The 20967-nt window shown below is 51.7% G+C and overlaps 2 protein-coding genes across 3 annotated transcripts; both read right to left on the reverse strand.

Moving 5' to 3' along the window:
• Window positions 1-294: 294 nt before the first annotated feature.
• Window positions 295-10329, reverse strand: ART1 (ADP-ribosyltransferase 1). Its single transcript, XM_048838182.2, has 5 exons — window positions 10200-10329; window positions 3861-3938; window positions 2618-3374; window positions 1224-1262; window positions 295-1100 (listed from the first exon to the last, which is right to left on the reverse strand). The coding sequence occupies exons 1-5, from the start codon at window positions 10305-10307 to the stop codon at window positions 1006-1008; spliced, it is 1077 nt and encodes a 358-aa protein (XP_048694139.2). The 5' UTR covers window positions 10308-10329; the 3' UTR covers window positions 295-1005.
• Window positions 10330-12644: 2315 nt separating this feature from the next.
• Window positions 12645-19512, reverse strand: LOC125631473 (ecto-ADP-ribosyltransferase 5). Of its 2 annotated transcripts, none has more exons than XM_048838233.2 (5): window positions 19428-19512; window positions 18237-18356; window positions 16805-17528; window positions 13662-13694; window positions 12645-12801 (listed from the first exon to the last, which is right to left on the reverse strand). In XM_048838233.2, exons 2-5 carry the CDS (start codon window positions 18306-18308, stop codon window positions 12680-12682), a joined length of 951 nt encoding a protein of 316 aa, XP_048694190.1. In that variant the 5' UTR covers window positions 18309-18356; window positions 19428-19512; the 3' UTR covers window positions 12645-12679. The 2 variants fall into 2 exon arrangements, with proteins under 2 accessions (XP_048694190.1, XP_074981765.1); XM_075125664.1 differs by having other exon boundaries at window positions 16687-17528.
• Between the last annotated feature and the right edge of the window lie 1455 nt (window positions 19513-20967).

Below are 20967 nucleotides of genomic sequence, written 5' to 3' on the forward strand. Positions count from 1 at the left end.
CAATACATCCACTGCTTTCCCTTCATCCACAGAACCAGTAATCTCATCATAGAAGGCGATTAGATTAGTCAGGCATGACCTTCCCTTGGTGAATCCATGCTGGCTGTTCCTGATCACTTTCCTCTCATGCAAGTGCTTCAGGATTGATTCTTTGAGGACCTGCTCCATGATTTTTCCAGGGACTGAAGTGAGGCTGACTGGCCTGTAGTTCCCAGGATCCTCCTTCTTCCCTTTTTTAAAGATTGGCACTACATTAGCCTTTTTCCAGTCATCCGGGACTTCCCCGGTTCGCCACGAGTTTTCAAAGATAATGGCCAATGGCTCTGCAATCACAGCCGCCAGTTCCTTCAGCACTCTCGGATGCAACTCGTCCGGCCCCATGGACTTGTGCACGTCCAGCTTTTCTAAAAAGTCCCTAACCACCTCTATCTCCACAGAGGGCTGGCCATCTCTTCCCCATTTTGTGATGCCCAGCGTAGCAGTCTGGGAGCTGACCTTGTTAGTGAAAACAGAGGCAAAAAAAGCATTGAGTACATTAGCTTTTTCCACATCCTCTGTCACTAGTTTGCCTCCCTCATTCAGTAAGGGGCCCACACATTCCTTGGCTTTCTTCTTGTTGCCAACATACAACATGGGGATGAGGATTCCCCATGGACATCTCCTTTCTGAGATCTATCAGTTAGCCAGTTCTCACTCCATCTAATAAGTGCTCTATTGATACTGTCTAGAGTTCATTTGTTAATCTGAATGTCATGTGGTACTAAGTCAAACAACTTGCAATGGTCTAAGTCTATTCCATCTCCCCAGTTCCCTTTATCAAGCAGGTTTGTTATTGTCTAAAAAGGCATGAATTGTAGTCACACCCTCTAATTCTTGACTTCTAGCCTGAGACACCAGCAGATGGGCTCCAGGGTTTCTTTCTTCTCCATCTCCTTTTTCCTCAAAGCAATTTCAACAGAGTTTTAATAACCGCTCAGGGAGAGAGTGAGCATGCTGAGTAGGATGTCAAAGGAAGCCAGGTGTTCCCAAAGCACTTGCCACCAGAAGAACTCCACCGAGGAGGTACAGGCAATGTACGCTGGAGGAGAAACTGCTCATTCCTGCAGATCCCAAGGAAGAGAATAAGAAAGAATTACAGTGCGGGAAGGGGCTGGGAGGAGGAGGCAGGAATATAAGCTCTGTGCTGCCCCCTAAAAGCATCAGATTGTCATTAATGTTCTTACCGGAGCTGAAAACGCATCTCTGGGTCTTGCATCTTTTCTCTGCCAAAGAAACCAACAACATTAAAACAAAAACTTTCACCCCCTTCTCTATGCAAGGCCAGGTGGCTCTGGCATAGGGACCTCATGGGGTTATGGGTATGGTGCCACCACGCTGACCTATGGGTGACCCCAGAAGAACCAGGCTGGGTGGGGAACCAGCGGTGGTTGGGAAAGAAAGGGGCCAATCTGCTGGGCAGCAGGGCTCCTTGCCCTGGGGAGCTGTTTGGATTGAATTCTCCCGTGCTAAGCTGTCTCTTTTCAGACGTCATTGGGGGTCGTACAGAGGGACAATGCAGGGAGGCCCTTGGGCAACCCTACTCCTCTCTGCTTGGCTGCAGGGCTTCTACAGCCTGGGTCATGTGGTGGAAGAAGGAGTTTCCATCCGTTGCTCTGGGCCATAACTATACCATTCTCCTGGAGCTCTGTGGGAGGTACAGGGTCAGGACCCACCAGGCCATGGGGGTCAGTGAATTTCTTGTCCACCGGGCACGCTATTATTTGTATTGGGGTAGAACATAAAAGGCCCCAGCCAAGATCAGGGCCCAGTTGTGCTGGGTAGGGCTTAGATGCCATCCCTGGCCCAAAGCGCTCAGCGTTTCAATAGCCTAGGAGAGGGAGAAAGGAATTGCTCGTAACCCCCTATTACAGGCGGGGAGTTGCTCAGAGAGATTAACTCACTCGCCCAAGATTGTGCAGGGCGTCTGCAGCGGGGACGGGGCGTGAGCTCAAGCCTTCAGAGTCCTAGTTCAGTGCCTTGCCTACAAGACCGTCCGCCCCTGCCTCAGCTCCAGGCTGGAGCCTCAGGGCTCTGGGATAGGACCATTGTCTCGCATCGGACTGACACCCTTATCTCAGAGACAGCTGCCCTCACCCTCTCCTGACAGGCGCCAGCTGATGGCTGGGATGGGATGTGGGAAGGAGGCCCATCAAGACACTGAGTCTGGTCACACGCCCCACTCATAGGCACTGCCTGGGCGGCCTTCGCTCTCCCGCTCCAGTTTGGCGCTAAGCAAAATGGCATCAGCTTCATCCTGGTCCCACTTGAGGCCCAACCACAACCACAAAACCGGAGCTGGCCTGGGCCAGCGGCTCAGCTGGTGTTGCCTTGCAGCCAGTTCACACCAGCTGGAGATCTGGCCCTGTTTCCACCCGCAGACACTTGTCTCGGACTCTCCTTCCACAGACTGAAACCCCAGCTCCAAACAGCTCTGACGCCAGAGGGAGTTCGGAGTGTATAATTGGGCCAGACTATCCCCCCAGTTCTGAATGCCCCACAGACCAGTGGGAAGCTCAGACCAGGATCCCCAAGAGGCCACAGGGAGCGAGAGGCCACTATCCCTGTGCGTGGACATTACCTTTCACATACTCGCAGTTGTAGTTGCTGGAGCTGTCCAGGGACAGGAGCTGGATCAAGGTTCTGTCCTGAGCCCGGGTGAAGTTGGTGACTTTGAATTTCTCGAAGGGGGGGATCAAAACTTCATCCTCGCCGGGGAAGAAGGAGAAGTTCCTGATGTTGACCCCATAGCAGGTCTTTATGGAGAAGAAGGTGTCCTGCCCAAACTGCAGGGCGCTCTCGTTTTTCAGGGACGTGGACGTGAAGTGGCCAAACCGGACGGGCTTGCGACTTTCGGCTTTGAAGCGGATGCCCCGGACTCCGCGGTATACCTGGTGGCACTTGGTGGGCTCAGAGGCCTTCAGGACCTGAAGGGCTCTGGTCAGGAGGAAGTGCAGGGTCTTGAAGTTGAAGTTGTTGAGGTAAAAGTCCCGGGTGCGGCCTGCCTCTCTCACGGCTGCATTGAACTCCTGGTGAAGGGGCTGCTTGTGCAGGGGGCCCTGGCTGGTGTAGGCCAAGATGGCGATGGCGTACTCAGGCTTGAAGTCCCGCGGCATGTAGCTCTTGTCCTTCATCTCTTTCCAGTTGGAGGCAGCCTCCAGCCAGGTCTCAGCATAGTTCCTGTTGTTGGCCAACTCGGTGCGGTTCAGCTCCCCCAGCTCAGCCTGCATCATGCTGTCACAGTCCTTGTACTGGTCGTCGAAGGAGCTCAGGGCCATGTCCAGGGCTGACTCTCTGACAGAGAAGAGGTCTCTCTTGCGGAGGGAGAAACACTGGACCTGAGGGCAGCAGGAGAACATGGTGACAGGCACTGGCAACAGATGGTAGAGCAGGTCTTAGCCAGGCTACAGGGACAGCAATAGCCAAGTGACAGAGATAAGGTGTTGGGAGCATGAGGGAAAGGGTGGTCCAGTGGTTAGGGTGGTAGCCTGGGATGCTATCTACTCTGCCACAGACTCCCTGTGGGACCTTGGTCAAGTCCCTTGGTCTGTCTGGGCCTCAGGTCTCCATCTGTACAATGGGGATACAGCGCTGCCCTGCCTGCCAGGGGTGTGCACGGGTAAACGGGCAGATCCTCAGCAGGTGTCAATGAGCCGCAGAAGTCAATGGAGCTAGGCTGACTTATGGCAGCTGGGGATCTAGCCCATAGAATTAGCCCTACACCCTGTTCATCTCAATGGAGTGTTAATGCTGAACCCTAATGATGATGACATTGTTAATTGTTTAACTGCTGCATGTTTTTAGCAGAGCCACCCAGGGCGTACCTGAGGGCCTTCCATGAAGATCCCAGCCAGCAGCAGGACAAAGACTGGTCTGAGACGCTCCATCTTCGCCATCCACGTCTGGAAAAAAAATACACTCAGTCCACACCACGGCGACTCAGTGAGTGACTTATTCATACCAAGCTCCAATCTGTGCAAGAGACAGATGAAGAGCCACAGAGCACCTGGGAGATGATGGGAAGCGGTGGGGGGGTGAATGCACACCTGTCCAGGCCATTGTGTTCCCCTGCAGACTACAGATTTCTGGTCCTTTGCTCTAGCATCCCTGTAGAATCTATTGTTTTTCACCGTGAGGCCCCATGCAAGACCACAGCTTCCGTGTGCTAGGTGCTGTACATACACACACAGCAAGAGAGAGTTCCCACCCTGGAGAATTTCCAATCTAAAGACACAAGGCCAGAAGAGTGGAAGTATTATCTTACAGACGGGGAACTGTGGCTCAGAGAGACTCAGGGAGATGATCCCACAGGACGTGTGAGGCTGAGCTTGCAGTTGATAGCGGATCTTCCCAATCCTAGCCCAGCGCTTTAACCATAAAGCCATCATCTTCTGCTAGGAGCCGGCTCAGAATTCATCGCTGCGAGAACAGCCCTGAAGCCAAAAGTCTGGGACCAGGGCTGCCTTTGGTCCCACAACGGTCGGTTCTTTTACTCTCTCTCTGTCTCCAGTCATGCCAATCAATCAAGAGAGGCAAATCTGGAACTCAGAGAGGGAACAGCACCATGCACTGGGGTCCCGCAGGACATCAGAAATACTCAGGGATGACTGAACCACTTTGAGCAACACTGGAATCAACCTGGCTCGTCCCCTACACCACAATCGAGGCCATTTAGAGCAGGGGCTCTCACAACAAAATTTTTGGTGGCTTCAAAGTGCAGCCACCAAGTCTTGCTGGCGGCTGCTCTGACAATGTTTCCTAAAATCAGCGGGTCTGAATGAGCGGGTCTCCCCTGACATCTGTGCTTCTGTTTGTCTTCATCCCCATACAAGGGAGTTAGTCTAGATGACCCTGGTGGTCCCTTCTGACCCTGTGGTTCTATGATTCTGTGATCTAGTGACGCACTGGGGGAAAAGACTTCAGGAGCAGACCATATTTGCATAGACACGCCCACTCTGCCTAGGTGTTCGGCGGGTGATCTGCTTTGCCAAAGGGATCTGTTTTGGTTGATTTTGAATTACCTGACGAGGCAGCGAGCAGCACCGGGCGGGAGAGAGAACAGAGGCAGCAGCAAGTAGCAGCAGAGGTAAGAGCAGGAGCCATGAGTCAGTTGCAGAGGATGGCTGACCGCAGGAATGGCTTTGCTCTATATCCCCTTTTCAGGGCCGGGAGGCGCAAAGGACAACCAGCTGTAACCGGGGTGCAGCGGAGGGAGAGGGGAGCGGCATGTTCAAGGGACATTAGTTCATCAGACTTTCATGCCACAAGGGTGGGAAACTGAGTCACAGGGCCCTGCCCAGCGTGCTGTGGGGTGGGGTGTTTACTTATGGTCAGATGGAATGCGGGTGTGGCGTTGGCCCAGATTTATGCTGGGTTCCCTTTCCCTGTTAATAAAAGCTCTCTCTAGTAGTACACTTGTAACGCCGACACACCCCGGTCGTCAGTAGGAAGGATCGAACCTGGGACCTCTGGAGCTTAGTGCATGAGCCTCTACAGCATAAAATAAAAGCCAGCTGGCTGTTAGCTGAGGCTGTCAAGCAGACTCATTTAACTTTCTCTAAGTGGTCTCAGTGCCATGAGATGGGACAGAACACCACACCCAGGAGATGTGTGGGTTACACACTGACTTGCGAGAGGGGAAGTCTTGCCTCTTAGAGGTGCCCAGGGTTGTATTTAGTTTTCCCAGATTCCTGGGCGGGGCTCGAGCCGGTTCTGCTTTGTGTTGTGAAGAGGAACCCCCTAGACACCGAACCTGGCCCTCCTTGCCGCCAGCTCCACCCGGGAGAAGGGCTACATCACTCACGGGGGAGCCACAAAGGGAAACATTAAGGACCAAAGCCTCGCACAGGCTATGTTTGAGCTGGGAGGTGAGTCCCAGCTGGCGTAGATGTACCTGGGTACACCTTAGACATAGCCGTGGGTCTGTGCTGGCAGGGGCAGCAGCTTGGGCTGGCTGCCCGAGTACGTACCCCAGGGGTCAGGCAGGATTGTACTGGGGGCGGCTAGTGTGAGCTGCTACAAACATGCTGCTATTTTTAGAGGCTAGCGGAAGCAGAGCTAGCCCAGGTATGGCTATGCCAGCTGGCAATTGCACGGCCCAGCTCCCCTTGTCCATAGCAAAGGCCGCAGTGTGTACCACACATCACTTGCACGCTTCATCCTGGGTAAAGTTTGGGGCTTGGAACTGAGTCCCCACCCCTCACCCTGAGGAGTCTGAGCCCATTCTCCTGGCTGCAGATGGTTCTCCATTCTGGGTTTCAGCAATTGACTTGGAGTACTTGTGGCACCTTAGAGACTAACCAATTTATTTGAGCATGAGCTTTCGTGAGCTATGAAGTGAGCCGTAGCTCACGAAAGCTCATGCTCAAATAAATTGGTTAGTCTCTAAGGTGCCACAAGTACTCCTTTTCTTTTTGCGAATACAGACTAACACGGCTGTTACTCTGAAACCAGCAATTGACTTGATTGCCAAGTGCTTGCCTGCTGGGTCTCTCTTCTTCTTTAACGCTTCAGTGCGAACGGCTACTCACCGCTCCCACCCTCCCCCCGGGCCCGGCCCCTGTGTTCACAGATGGCAGCGCAGTGCTTAGAGGGGCCGGGTGAGGTGTGGGGCAGGCTGGTGGGGCAGCCGGCGACTGCTGGGAGGCACAGGACTGCAGGCATGGGACTGCCGGCGAGGAGGCTCGGCTTCTCCTCCCAGCTCTGCCAAACTCTTCGCTGTAGCCTTGGATAACTCGCTCCCTGTGCCTCTGTTTCCTAACCGGTAGCGCGGAGGGAGAACAGCACTAGCCTGGCTCTCAGGGCTGCTGTGAGGCTCAGATATTCCGATGTACCTGCCTCGACCAGCACAAAGCATCGTTCGCTCCAGCATACGGCACCTGGCCGCAGCAGCGATGCTGCTGAATGTCTAAGATATGTCTGCCCTGGGTACCTAGCGAGCACAGGCTGTACAAACCCACCTGGGACCCCGGGTAATTCCTCGCCTGGCCAGCCTGGGCTGCCACCACGTCTCTGCTTTGAGTCAGCTAGCTCAGGTGTCGGGGCGGCCGGTTTGTATAATTTTTGGTGGTGCTCAGAACAGGGTCCAAATCCCACCCACCCAACACACGCCTGCCTTGTAAGCCGATATATATTTTTTAAAATAATGTAAAAATGTGAAGGCTCTGGGATGGGGTTTGGGGTGTGGGAGGGGCTTAGGGCTAGGGCAGAGGGTTGGGGAGCAGGGGTGAGGGCTGTGGGGTGGGGTCGGGGATGAGGGGTTCACGATGAAGGGGGGGTCAGGGCTGGGGCAGAGGGTTAGGGTGCAGGGGGATGAAGGCTCTGGCTGGGGATGAGGGCTTTGGGGCGTGGGAGGGGCTCAGGGCTGGGGCCGAGGGTTGGGGTGCAGGGGGTGAGGGCTCTGGCTGGGGGTGTGGGCTCTGGAGTGGGGTGGGGCTGGGGATGAGGAGTTTGGGGTGGAGACAGGCTGCCCCGGGGCTGGGGCCAGAGAGGAGGACTCCCCCAGCCCTCTCCCCACCAGCAGCAGCGAGCTCTGGGGGAGGGGCCCTCTCTCCTCCCCCCCCGCAGCACACTCACCTCGCACCACTGTCACTGCACATGCCCCTAGGGATCCTCTCCGGTCCAGAAAGCCCCCTCACCTCCCCTGCAGTGGGTGCCATGGTGGGGGCTGCCATCACTTGTGTGACTCCTCCCCTGCTGCTGCCCCTCATTGTGGGTGGGGCTGCCCCTTGCCCACCGTGGGGCAGGAGCGGTGGCTGTGGGCGGGGGCCCTGTGCTGGTGGAGGGTCCCGCCGGAAAAGGCAAGGGTCCGAGCAGACGGGCGGGGGCAGGGTCAGCCTGTTTCGGCACTCGTGTTTCGGAGGCACTAGGACCCTGCGGCGGCAGTGGATGCCGGGAGCCAGCAGAGACAGGGACGCTTCGGGGCACGGGGGAGGCAGGAGGGGCCTGGGGACAGACCCGACCCCAAACATGGGTGGAGCCCGGGCACCACGGGCCGATATAACTCGCCGCCCCTGCTCAGGTGCGACCCCGCGAGCTGCAGTCGCTTCCTGGGATCACAGTGTAGGCGTCCCCTGAGTACAAGACAACAAACAACCGCCGGAGCCTTCCAGGAAAACTCCCAGAGACAAGGTGTGGGAGGGAATATCTGTTATTGGACCAACTTCTGCTGGGGAGAGAGACCAGCTTTGGAGCGCCACAGAGCTCTTCTGCAGGTTTGGGAAAGGAACTCCCAGCGTCAGAGCTGAATGCAAGGTGGAAGGGATTGTTTAGCATAAAGAGTTAACACATGTTGTAAGGGCCCAGTCAAGGTGAAGTTGAATCCCCTTGCAGTCACAGGACAAACACCCTGCAGTCACAGGACAAAGAGAGTGTGTGGGGGGGCGGGGGTAGTGGGTTACAAATTGTTGTAATAAACCATAAATCCAGTGTCTCTGCTCAGTCCCCGATCACCATGCTCTCAACTGAACTCACTCAGGAAAAGGATAAAAGACAAAAACACCTAATCTATCACCTGTGGGCGAACACTCCTCACAAAGGTTTCAGAGTAGCAGCCGTGTTAGTCTGTAGTCGCAAAAAGAAAAGGAGGACTTGTGGCACCTTAGAGACTATCAAATTGATTTGAGCATAAGCTTTTATGAGCTACAGCTCACTTCATCGGATGCATTCACAAAGGCCAGGGAAGAGAAACAAAAATGATTCAAGGCCTAGAAAACATGATCTATGGGGGAAGATTGAAAAAATTGGGTTTGTTTAGTCTGGAGAAGAGAAGACTGAGGGGGGACATGATAACAGTTTTCAAGTACATAAAAGGTTGTTATAAGAGGGAAGGACAAAATTTGTTCTCCTTAACGTCTGAGGCTAGGACAAGAAGCAATGGGCTTAAATTGCAGCAAGGGAGGTTTAGGTTGGACATTAGGAAAAACTTCCTAACTGTCAGTGTGGTTAATCACTGGAATAAATTGCCTCGGGAGGTTGTGAAATCTCCATCATTGGGGATTTTTAAGAGCAGGTTAGACAAACCCCTGCCAGGGATGGTCTAGATAATATTTAGTCCTGCCTTGAGTGCAGGGGACTGGACTGGATGACCTCTCGAGGTCCCTTCCAGTCCTACGATTCTATCACTCTATAGCTGACCTTTCAGTCCTTATCCTCAAAGGAAACCAGCACAACACTTTCAAAAGACAAGCCTGGGAGCTTAAATTCATTACTCTGCTAGATACTAAAACTCATGGCCTGAGCAGAGACGCTGGATTTATGGTTTATTACAACGATCTGTAACCCGTTAACCCCCCCTTTTTTGTCCTGTGACTGCAGGGGTGTTAACGGGCCACTTCACCTTGAACGGGCCTTTCCACTGTGTGCTAACTACACCAACCTTTCCACCTGGCATTATGCTGTGACACTCTGACGACTCTTCCCAGCCCTGAAGGTCTGTGTGGCTGGAAAGCTTGTCTCACCAACAGAAGTTGGTCCAATAAAAGATATGACCTCACTCAACATGTCTCTCTAATATCCGGGGCCAGCCTGGCCACAACTGCACTGCATACAGGAAAACTCCCAGGCCTTTGTGTCTCCTGCACACATTCTATTGTGCAGCCCCTTCGTTTAGAAAACTCCGGTTCTACAAGTGTGTTTGGGCGTTCTCCAAGACTTTGATCAAATCAAGGTCCATCTGCATTAAACACCTTCATGCAAGACAGACGCCTTTCCTCAGCTTGCGCATGACTGTACTTTAGTGAGCTGCGAAGTGCGTGGGCCCTGTGCAACCGCAATATTTGCGTGGCGCACAAACCGTCAGCAAGTTGGAATACAAATATTCAGCTTGCGGAAAGAGAGAGAGGCAGCAGCATATGCTCCGAGGGCCTCTCCACAGAGATTAAAACCCTTATCATGTCACGCTCCCCTGCGACACTAAATAACCCCTGGCAGGTACAGAACAGTCAGAACAATCAACAGGTTGATTTCTGCCTTAGCTGGCCCAGGAAATACTTAGACCAGTTTCTTGGACAAGTGGAGTCATAAAATTAAAGCCCTGATTTAATACCCCCCCTCCCCGGCCCTTAAAAAGTTCACTTTTGGCTGGGCGCTGCCCTCTGCTGGGGGCTGAAATTGACAAGATTTCCAGTCTGGCCAGCTGAGTTGGAAGAAGTGAGAACTTTTACCTGGGTTCTCCTTGCCCCGGAAGCAGGCAGGGAAGAACTGGGGCGTCTCTGCTCCCCCCAGTTCCTGTGGTGTAGCGGCTGCTCTTCGCTCTGGGGCCTTGTGGACATGACAACTGAGAAGCAGCTGGTTTTTCTTTTTATGGCAATCCCCAACTGCTTTAGCCCAGGTCTGGAGCTGATCCATCCCTTCTGCTTGGCTATTTATATCCCTGCTCTGCATGGGCTTCGCAAATAAGGTTTGTTAACATACTGTGTCTCTAACTGGGCTGGGATAATACTGCCTGGCAATTCCCTTGCACAAACCGTGTGCGCGCTAATGGGCTTAAGGATCCCCAGCTGCGTGGCTTAGCCAGCAGATGAGGGGCAGCCCCTGTCATCTCCCTAAGACTAGAAGAGGCAGCCCTGCCTTTTGCTGGGGAAAAGAGCAATTATCCCTCCCCCTGCAAACTGGCTTCTTGTCAAACCAGCTATTAGTTAGTGCTAATAGGGATCCCACACACCAGTCACAGCAGCCACGTATATTATGTATATGACGGTGGCGTTAAGAGGCCCTCCGTTGAGATAAGGCCCTTATTGTGTTACAAGGTGTATCTAGTGTAAGCGATAGTCCCTGGCCCACCGCACTCATGATCTAACTAGACCGTGGAAGCGTTATCCCCAGTATACAGCTGGGAAACATTGAGGGCCTTGCCCAAGAACATCCCTAGCAGCTGGGGCAGAGCTAGGCCTTCATCATGTCAGAGCATTCAGACCATTAGCCCTGCCAGTCTGACCTGGTAGAAAATTCCTTTCTGACCCCAAATCTGGTGACCAGTTAGACCCTGAGCACATGAGCCAGACCCACCAGCCAGGCATTTAAGAAACAGGATTCTCTGTACCACCCTAGGGCACTGGTCTGCCCTGTCCAGTGTCCCTTCTCCAGCTGTGGCCAATCCCTGAAGCTTCAGAGAAAAGTGAAACACATCCTGCCCAGAATACATCTGGCAAATTGGGCATGGGATGTGCAGAAGAGGGAGACAGAATTCCTTCCTGACCCTGCAGGTGGTTGGCTGAAGTCCTGAAGCATGAAATTTGATTATAGCCATTGTCTTAATGCAGAGCTGTTAGTGTTATGAGTATGCTGAGGCTAATACAGGCCATCCTGCCACACATCCTCTTTGGTTACAGATGGTACAGCCACACCATCATCTGGGATGGATACATCCACCTACTTCATTCCAAACACAGATCAGAAATACCTACTGAACATTTCTGTCTTTTTAACCTCGTTTACCATCTGTGTCTAGCAATGGACCTATGCCTGTCCTCTGGTTCCTTTTGTTCCTAATATGTTTAAGAAATGCCTCATTATTATCTTTAACTCTTGGCCATTGACAGTTCACTGATTTTTTTTAGCTTCACTTGTCAGTCACCTACATTTTTGAATTTACCATTTGTTTCCCCATTTTTCAATCCTTTATATACATATAGTTTATTTCCATTTCTACAGCTCCTTTAAACCAGGATGGCTTCTTGCCCAGCATAACTTTTTTTTCATGTGTGTGGATTTTTGGGGTATCTTTTAGGATATCTTGAACAATGCCCCATTTTCATCAACGTTTCCCACTTTGAATTTATATTCTTAATTATGCCCGCGATGGATTTAAAGTTGCAAATGTACAGATGATTTTTAAGTGCCACTTTCCGTTTGCACAAGATAAATGGAACCAGATCATCATCATTGGTACCTAGGCAAATGCTAATGTTTAGGTCAGCAATTAACTCTTCTTTGTTGGGATGAGATCCAGTATTGAGTTACTCTGTGCTGGGTGCAGGACTTTCTATGTTAAGAAATCATTATCTATTATATTTAGAAATTCCAAGGAAGTTTTCTTACTGACCATAGTAGGTGTCCAGCGAATGTCGTCCAGGTTAAAGTCCCCATGATAAAATAGTATTTTCCTGAACCCAGAACCCAGTATAGCGTGTCAACCATAGGACCACCCTATCTGAACCTGTGTATTCCTTATTGATGGTCTCATCTCACATGGATTTATTCAGCAGGGGGTGTTGTGCATCACATTCTTGAGGGGGACTGTGTGCACATTACCAGCATGACTAAGTTGTAGAGATCTTCCTGAAGCTTTATGCTGTAGATTTGCCCCTAGTTTTAGAATTAATAATTGCGGGAGACAATACACCCAGGGCTCACGCAGGACCTGAGTGGTTTCTGGGCCTCTGTACAGGGGAATACTTCACCCATAAAGCTCTGCACATTCCTGGATCCTCCTTCAGATGGTAAGAGAAAAAGAACTCAAAAAGGGCTATGTCTCATTTATCTCTGTAATGCAAGCTCTGGGGCCAGCCCAAACCTGGTACAGAAGCCTGACCAGCTAGTAGCAGCCCCGCTGCCTGCCGTGTTCAAGGAGTACACAGCACAGTGTCCAGTAAAGAACTCCACCTCCATTTACTTTTATAAGAGAATTTTTTATTATTATTTTTTACAAAATCAAGACGAGTTTGAAATTGGCGAAGAGTTTCTGAGCAGCAATGTTGACCAGGACAATTCCACCAACGAACACAGGGCTTATGTTGCTGGACACCCTGACACTCCTTCCTGCAACTAAGGAAAGAAAATACATGAGTTAGTGCATTGAATAACCTTTCAGAGGCCAGGAGAATGTTAAGCACCTAAATCTACACTGAGTGGTGACCCAATGGATGCAAAGGATGCTCAGCACCTCTAAAAACCAGGCCGCTTATTTACCTAGGTGCTGAAGAAATCATAGAAATGTCAGGCTGGAAGGAACCTCGCAAGGTCATCAACCCCAGCCCCCTGTGCTGAGGCAGGGCCAAGTAAATTTAAACCAGCCCCTGACAGGTGTTTGTCCCAGCTCTTCTTAGAAACCTCCACTGACAACCTCCCTTGGAAGCCTATTGCAGAGTTTAACTACCTTCAGAGTTAGAAAGTTTTTCCTCATATGTAACCTGAATCTCCCTTGCTGCAGATTAAGCCCATCACTTCTTGTCCTGCCTGCAGTGACATGGAGAACGATGGATCACCGTCCTCTTTAGAACAGCCCTTAACATACCTGAAGACTGTTCTCAGGTTCCCCTCAGTCTTCTTTCTGAAGACTAAACACACCCAGTTTTTTAACTTTTCCTCCCAGCTCAGGTTTTCTAAACCTTTGATCATTTTTGTTGCTCCCCTCTGGACTCTCCCCAATTTGTTCATATCTTCCCCAAAGTGTGACGCCAAGAACTGGACACAGTTCTCCAGCTTGGGCCTAACCATTGCCAACTGAGCAGGACAATTACCTCCCTTGTCTTACATACAGCACTCCTGTTAATAGACACCGGAAGGATATTAGCTTTTTTTTGCAGCTGCAACACATTGCTGACTCAGATTTAATTTGTGATCCACTGTCAGATGTTTCAGACAATGCATCTCCCAGAGACCAGAGTGGAAAGGAGAATCCTTACCCATGTTGTCAACACATTCTGGAGACTTCTCTCCTAAAACACAAACAGAGACTTCCATTAAACAGCTGTCTCCTCCAGGGGGAAATTTTCCAAGACTGGCATGAACAAATGTCAGCTTTGCATCTTCGTTGGAATTGGTTCAAACTCACCCAACAGCAAGCTAGACCCAGCTGAGATGTCTGCATTTAGGGCTAGATTTTTAAAGGTATTGAGATGCCTAAAAATGCAGCTAAGCATCTTGTGGGATTTTCAAAGGTGGCAGTCACATTTGAAAATCCCACGGGGTGCTTAGCTGTATTTTTAGGCACCCAAATACCTTTAAAATGTGGTACCTATGCTTGAGGTTGGCCTATAATAGGTGCTAGATCTCGAGAGGATTCCATGTCCCCAGTTCAGAGAAGGTATCAGAACAGCCTTGCTGAGCAACTCCCATGAAATCTATACAAGCAGGAGTTTCTCCTCACACCACAGACAGGTGGCAAGAACCTGTCGGCACTCCAGAGTAGATCCAGAAAAAGGGGAGGGAGGAATTACCTGTCTGTCTCGTAAAATAGTTTTTATACTCAACATTGCCCTTCCAGCCCTGATCACAGGGACAGGGAGAGGGTCACAACAATCAAGAAAGCCAAGGGTCTGTCTTTCCGGCTGGTACCACGCCTCAGCTGGGACAGTGTAACAGTGAGGCAAACAAGGAGCAATGGTCTCAATTTGCAGTGGGGGAGGTCTAGGTTGAATATTAGGGAAAAAAATTTCACTAGGTGGGTGGTGAAGCACTGGAATGCGTTACCTAGGGAGGTGGTGGAATCTCCTTCCTTAGAGGTTTTTAAGGCCCGGCTTGACAAAGCCCTGGCTGGGATGATTTAGTTGGGGATTGGTCCTGCTTTGAGCAGAGGGCTGGACTAGATACCACCTGAAGTCTCTTCCAACCCTAATCTTCTATGATTCAAACTCTTCTGGTATTGTTCTAATCCAATGCTCAGGGCTGCCAGTAGATGTCACCAGAACCTGCATTTTAAAGATTAGAATCAGGGAAAGGTCCTGTTAGAAAGAGGGACGTGTATCAGGGAACTGAAGTGGTTTATGTGCCTGTGGGCCCCATTCTGCTCTCATTTACACCTGTGTGAATCAGGAGTGACTCCACAGTGGAATCTCTATCCCATCAGACATCAGCTGCTTGTCTTCGCTTTCAAGGCCCGCCATGGTCTATTCCCCCCCGACCCATCATCCCTCATTTGCTATGGAGGTGTCAGCTCCCATCTCTGGTCAGCCTATGAATTCAGCCTCCGTCGTTTTTAAACCAGCCCCTTCCTGCTTCCTCCCCTGCTCCCTTCACGACAGGGCGGAGCTTCCCCTCAACACCCACAAAACGACCCCATCATCCTCCTTCAAATCCCTCCTTAAAACTCTCCCTTGCCATGACGGCCGTAAGCTCCTGGGGGCAGGGACCGTGTTTGTCCAGCACCTAACACCAGGGTCCCGGGACTGTGCCTGGGGATAACAGGTAGGCAATACAAACAACAACTAACGAGCACTCAGAACCAGGCCCGGCGCGTCTGAACAAAGGCTAGTGGGAGGATGCTCTCTCAGACGCCTTGACCAGATTCTCCAGCACAGTGTGGCCACTGTGCACTGCAGAAGGTAGCCCTAAAGCCAGTGTATCCAGCCCTGAGAGGGGCAAAGTAGGGGGGAGTCCTCTGGTTTGCACACCCCCATCCCGACTTGTCTAGAGTCTGTGCTTTGACCATAGCTGGGGTTTGGTCCCTTATTCTTAGTGCCTTGGCCTCCGATTTGATCATGCATGAGTAGAGAGAGCTGCGAAGCAGAGGGCAATCCCCCAAACTAGCACTAAGATGAACGCAAGGAACCTGAGAATGCCCCAGGTCTGCTCCAGTGAGGAGACTGTATCTAACCGGGAGAAGCAAAAAAAGAGTATGACCTCATGAGGCTAATTCTGATCTCACCACTACCAGTCTCAGGAACTGATTTCACTCCAGCTGCAGCCGTGTAAACAAAGTCAGAATGAGGCCCCAAAAATCAACTTTTAACTCTCAAGTTTGTTTGGTAGGAAGAGAGCGTGGACTGCAGAAATGCCCTGTCATGCCCTGCATCAAAAGGATCCGTAAGAGAGAACGAACCCGCCATGCAAAGACTGGAGCGGTTAGAGATCGGCATTACAATCCAGCCCCCAGTTTTAAGACAATCTCAGGGCAAATTTAAAACTACATTTCATTGCATGCCAAGCAAGGAAAAGAAAAGAAATTCAGTCATTGACATGCAGGAGCTAGAGAGGTACAGAAGACTAAAACCAAAGAAGCAAAATTATCAATAATTTAAGCCCGGGAGGATTATGCTGCTGCTAGACTGCACCGTTGAGTCTCCAAGCTGCCCATGCCTGGGGCTTTTGGGAACATTGAGATCCTTGTGTTTCAAGGACATCGTAGACCCAAACTGGGGGCAGCTGTTCAATAGGTATTTGGAGAGGTTTCAGGCAGTGCCCCTGGCATGAGCCGTAGATTCCCAGGCCAGAAGGGATTGTTGTGATCACCACGTAGCACAGGCCAGAGGATGTGTCCCAGTCACTCCTGCATCGAGGCCGATAACTTGGGTTTGTCTGCAGAATGGGCAAATGATGAAGGGGAGGGAAGGAGAGATTCTCAGTGGCCGGGCTGGGCTCGTGTCTGAAGGATTGTGTAATGCTGCCAGCGTGATGCTAAGAGGCACGGCGCCTACGGCTTGTATTAGGGATCCTTAAAAACGATTTAAAAGGAAGTAAAAAATTACCCCTCCAAGCTTCCGTAGGCTTCTTAGCTTCCTTACTGGGGGCCCACCTGGGGTGAAGCCCTCTGGGCCGAGGGGCCAGCAAATGCCAAGAACATGACTTAAGTCCCACATAAGCCCTATGGCTTTACGGATGAGCACTGAATAGCAATAATGGGCTTACGTGGGGCTGAAGCGGTGCAGAGGGCTTGATGCCGGCCCAATGCACAGGATCAAGTTTCACCCTTAGGAAATAAATTTGATTAACCTAAGATGTGGGTCACATCTGAGCCACCCATTTAACGGCTTCCTCTGCGATTGGATTATCCCTGTTCCGAGGTGGCCGAGCCTGGCTTGCTCCTGTTCCAACGTGGGCCAGCACTCACCCCCGAGGTAGGCGCAGTTGTAATGGCTGCAGGTCCAGTTCATGCTGTGCAGGAGGAAGACGCTGCGGTTCCCCTCCCGGGAGAAGCTGGAGATGTTGAACACTTCACTCCCGGGGATCAGCACTTCTCGCTCTGAAGGGAAGGCGGAGAACGCCTCGATGTGGGCGCCAAAGCAGGAGCGCAGGGTGAAGAACGTGGCGTTGCCGTAACTCCGAGCTAAAGCCACATCCAGCGAGGAAGAGGTGAACTGTCCGAACCGGAACACACCTGTCCCGCTGGGCTCGAAGCGGATGGATCGGACTCCCCGGAACAGCTGGAGTCTGGACAGGTGGCCGCAGTCAGCCCCTAAGAGCTGTAGGGCTCTCGTCAGATAGTAATGAAGAGCTTTGAAGTGGAAATTGCTCATGTAGTTATCCCGGGAGACCCCAGCCTCTCTCACTGCCTTGTTCAACTCCCAGTACAGTGGCTTAGAGGAATCAGTGTAGACCAGGATGGCTATGCCATGTTCATCCGTAAAGCCCTTGGGCACAGAAAGCCTTTTCTTCTTAATCGCCCAAACAGCCGATAGGTTTCCCCACATAGAGCCCAGCAGCGGGTGTCTGGCTTTTTCCTCCTCTAGCAGGCGAGGAGCAATATCCGTTTCCATTTCTTCAGTGCAGCCGGTGTATTGGTCATCAAAAGAGTCGGGTGCCATTCCCAACTGCACAGAGCGTTGGCATCTCACCTGGAGGGAGAAGAAACAGGGCGCTAAGGGAGTGGTTGGGGGTAGCCAGGTCTGACTGGCAGCTCACCCCTCAGCCATCCAGCCCTGCAATGGCAGAGTAGTTCTCATGCTGAGCATGCAGCCAACAATGCTCCCACCCCAAAGCTCCTGGGCATGATTTTACTCAATGGAGGGAGCTGTTCTTCAGTGACACTGGGCTCAAACTGGCTAACCGACTAGCGCTGCACCATGTCTCACTGGCTAGAGAACTGGACTAGAACTCAGGAGAGCTGGGTGTTCATCCCCCTTTTAGAATGTCACGTCCCCGCTCTCTGCCTCAGTTTCCCTGTGTGAAACAAGGGAAATTATTTTTCTCTTGCTTTAGAGTCTGTAGCAAAGCATTCTAGTACTTAGGGTGCCTTCCCATCCGAGGGGAATGTTCTACTGACTGGCAGCCACATCATGGAGGCTGATTAAAAGCAAAATTTCATCTCCATCCAGACTTCACCACAGCTCACAGGATATCCCCCACCTGTAGACAGTGGCACTAATACTTACACAGCGAACAAACAGCCCCAGTCGCGGGGTGGCTCTCTACAGACGGGCCCTCCTCTCTCCTCCCACTGGCTGTGACCCTCTGAGACGCCGTGCACCTGAGCCGCCGGGACAGAGACAGGCTACGGGAATGAGGGGATGGCGGAGAGAACTCAGCGGGAGGAATTGAGTTACCTGAGACGTTTTCAGCAAGGCAAGAGCCCAAAGAGAAGCCAAGGAGAGAACCACAGACCTCAACGTCTTCATTTCCCAGCTCACCTGCAAGGCTGAAGGCAAATCCAACAACGGGCAGATCTGTGGAAATCAGGCAGATTTCAACATCACGCATGGGGGGGGACGACATAACCTCCCCAGTCAATAGGTGCACCATGCTGATCTGCCAGGGGGGCACCACCCTCCACCCTGGCACCAGCACCCTAATGCTGGCCTGTGGGGGCGCAAGGATGTTTGAGGAGCCAGCCCGCCCCACGCTCAGCCTGCAATGGTGGCTCTGTCCCGCAGGGCTAGGCCTAGCTCCTCACCCAGGCCATAGCAACACTGAGGGTTGGTGCAGCACCCCCCCGCCCCCATCATGATGGAGCAGGGAGCCGGGACAGAAGCTGCCAATGTGGCTGTCTTGTTCTCCACACCCTTCCCCCCCTCCCTAGGCCTCCTCCTCTCCCACAGCAGGCTGGGAGAAGTATAGGTTTGCCTGGCTTTTCCCCTTTGGTTCCACGATTTCTGTGGGTGCAACTGACCCCACGAACCTACGCTGCCATCACCCATAACCGCCAACTGTCTCACATCAATCTTAACACAGCTCTCGCAGTGAGAACATCCCGTGCTCACAGCGAGGTTTCAGAGAACAGAATTCCTGAAGCAGAGGAAGCCCGGCCCTGATGACAAGTTGTTGACTATCCGGTATATTTTTAGTAACCCTAATTTCTTTTCACAGGAGCCAGCTGGACAAGGCAGGGCTCGGTCACAGTCCAGAGCACTGGCTAAATATAAAGGAACGGAGCTGCTGTTTGCATGGAGACACTGTCTGGGGCTCACAGGGCAGACACATCAGCAGAGAGCCGGCAGCCACTAGGCCGAGAATCATGCAGCAAGAGACAGAGTTCAGTGGGGTTTCCCGGAATGCGTATTAATCATGCAGAAGGTGAAGTGTTCCACGCCGGGGACGTGGCGCATGGTTTCGATTTCAGATGGCGTCCCAGCAACCCACCGCCAGACACATGCAAACCCTGTGCACGGACAGGGACAGATGGCATTTGTACCAGGGCCAAAAATCACAGGGAAGGAAGCAGCTTCCAAGAATTTTGTAGGAGTCAGCCTCAGGCCACTGTTCACAACAAACACAAGCACGGGGAGAGGGGCCTGTACCTGATTTCCCCAGACTGATGACTGTTCCCAGCAGACAGAATCTCAAGCCACACGTCTTACGTTGAAGGGTCCAGCTGACTCCCTGATCCCACTGGGGCTTCTCCAAAGAAAAAGGTCTAAAGGAAAAACATTTTTCCAAGCCCTTTCCCTCCCTGCAGGAAACAGCTGAAACTAAGTTACAACACGACACTAAGCCCTGTTTATCTTCGTTATTTCCATATATCTGACCGGAGATCCCAGAAAGCCAGTGCCGTGTAGGCTACGTACAGCTCTCAGGTGCCCAAACACGGCATGTGCAGCCACTCATCTAGCAAGGGACCAGCTGACCCGCATTCAGTTCCCGTAAGTAGAATCAAGCTGGAAATGCCTTCGCCCTGCACAGATCTGTTTACAAAGCGGAGTGATTTGGGTTCTAAGCCAGGACCTTTAGCTGGAATTTTAGTTTTGTTTATCTCAGTCAGCAAACTGCCCAGCATATGGGCTAAGAAGTGCCTCTGGTTCACAGTTTATCTTCATTCCAGAAATAACTAGGGGCAACAAGAAGAAACAGTCTGTAAGTGTAACCCTTCTGCCAGGGGGCATGGGCAGGGACAGGGGGTGGGTCCACTATCTAGGGGTTCCTCTTAACAATACAAAACAGAACTGGCTGAAGGCCCACGCAGTAACCAGAGAAAACTAACCACCACCCCTGCAGGCCTCTGAAGAGGTAATACTGCCCCTTTAGTTACAGACAGACTCACAAGCACCAAGTCTGTGCGGAACAAGAGAAAACTGTTATTAAAAGGGAGAAGGAACTCAGCATTAATTTGGGACACCACTGCAACAAAGAGTCAAAAGCATGTAAACCATGAGCACACTCCCACCCCCAGAGTACACTGGGCAGTGTCCTTTGCCTCAGTTTCCCACCTTGCGGTGTGAAAATCCAACGGACAAATGTCTCTTGAAGACACCGCTCCCCTTTCCCTCTACTGCCCCCCACTCACAGCTGGCGATTCAGAGTCAGTGAAGTCCCAGAATTCAGGGGGAGGGGTTCACCTTCTACCTTGAAACAGGGAGTAACAAGCCTCTGCCGCCACTCAGCGCTGCCACGGTTACCTCTGCCACCTCTGCCGTGCTGCGTTCTGAGAGTCTCCTACTTGGTGATTTCGGCTCTTAGTGATTTTCACCGGGCAGGGAGGAACCTCACAGCCGCTGCAGCCTCTCCCTTGTCTTTCACTTCAAGACTCGCCCTAGACCTGCTTATCAGTGACAACAGCAAATCTCATAACCGCTGAAGGAAAGCAAGAACGCTAAATCAAGTTTAGTCAGTACCGTCATAAAGCACTGGGGAAGAGAAAGAGGCTCAAACACTACCTAGGAGTTTCTGGAACAGCACCCACAAAATAGGAACTTATCCCCCATCCCCTCTGACTTTCATTTGGCAGTGGACACACAATACCCTCTGCTTACTGGGTGACATTCAATTTAGGGTGACCTCTCATTCAGGGCAGATTACGCATGGCTCTTCTGCCCTTTACTCATGCAGTAGGGATAACATTAT

Source organism: Caretta caretta, chromosome 1 (assembly GCF_965140235.1).
Source record: "Caretta caretta isolate rCarCar2 chromosome 1, rCarCar1.hap1, whole genome shotgun sequence".
Classification (NCBI taxonomy): Eukaryota; Metazoa; Chordata; order Testudines; family Cheloniidae; genus Caretta; species Caretta caretta.

Excerpts from the sequence above, each read along its gene's own strand:
- LOC125631473 (XM_048838233.2), bottom strand. The coding sequence starts at position 18,308 with ATGAAGACGTTGAGGTCTGTGGTTCTCTCCTTGGCTTCTCTTTGGGCT. Across the intron at positions 13,695-16,804 it reads CAACTGCGCCTACCTCGGGG|GAGAGAAGTCTCCAGAATGT; the intron begins GTGAGTGCTGGC and ends TTTGTGTTTTAG. Across the intron at positions 12,802-13,661 it reads AGAATGTGTTGACAACATGG|TTGCAGGAAGGAGTGTCAGG; the intron begins GTAAGGATTCTC and ends TTCTTTCCTTAG.
- ART1 (XM_048838182.2), bottom strand. The coding sequence starts at position 10,307 with ATGTCCACAAGGCCCCAGAGCGAAGAGCAGCCGCTACACCACAGGAAC. Across the intron at positions 3,939-10,199 it reads CCGGGGCAAGGAGAACCCAG|ACGTGGATGGCGAAGATGGA; the intron begins GTAAAAGTTCTC and ends TTTTTTTTCCAG. Across the intron at positions 1,101-1,223 it reads GAGATGCGTTTTCAGCTCCG|GAATGAGCAGTTTCTCCTCC; the intron begins GTAAGAACATTA and ends TGGGATCTGCAG.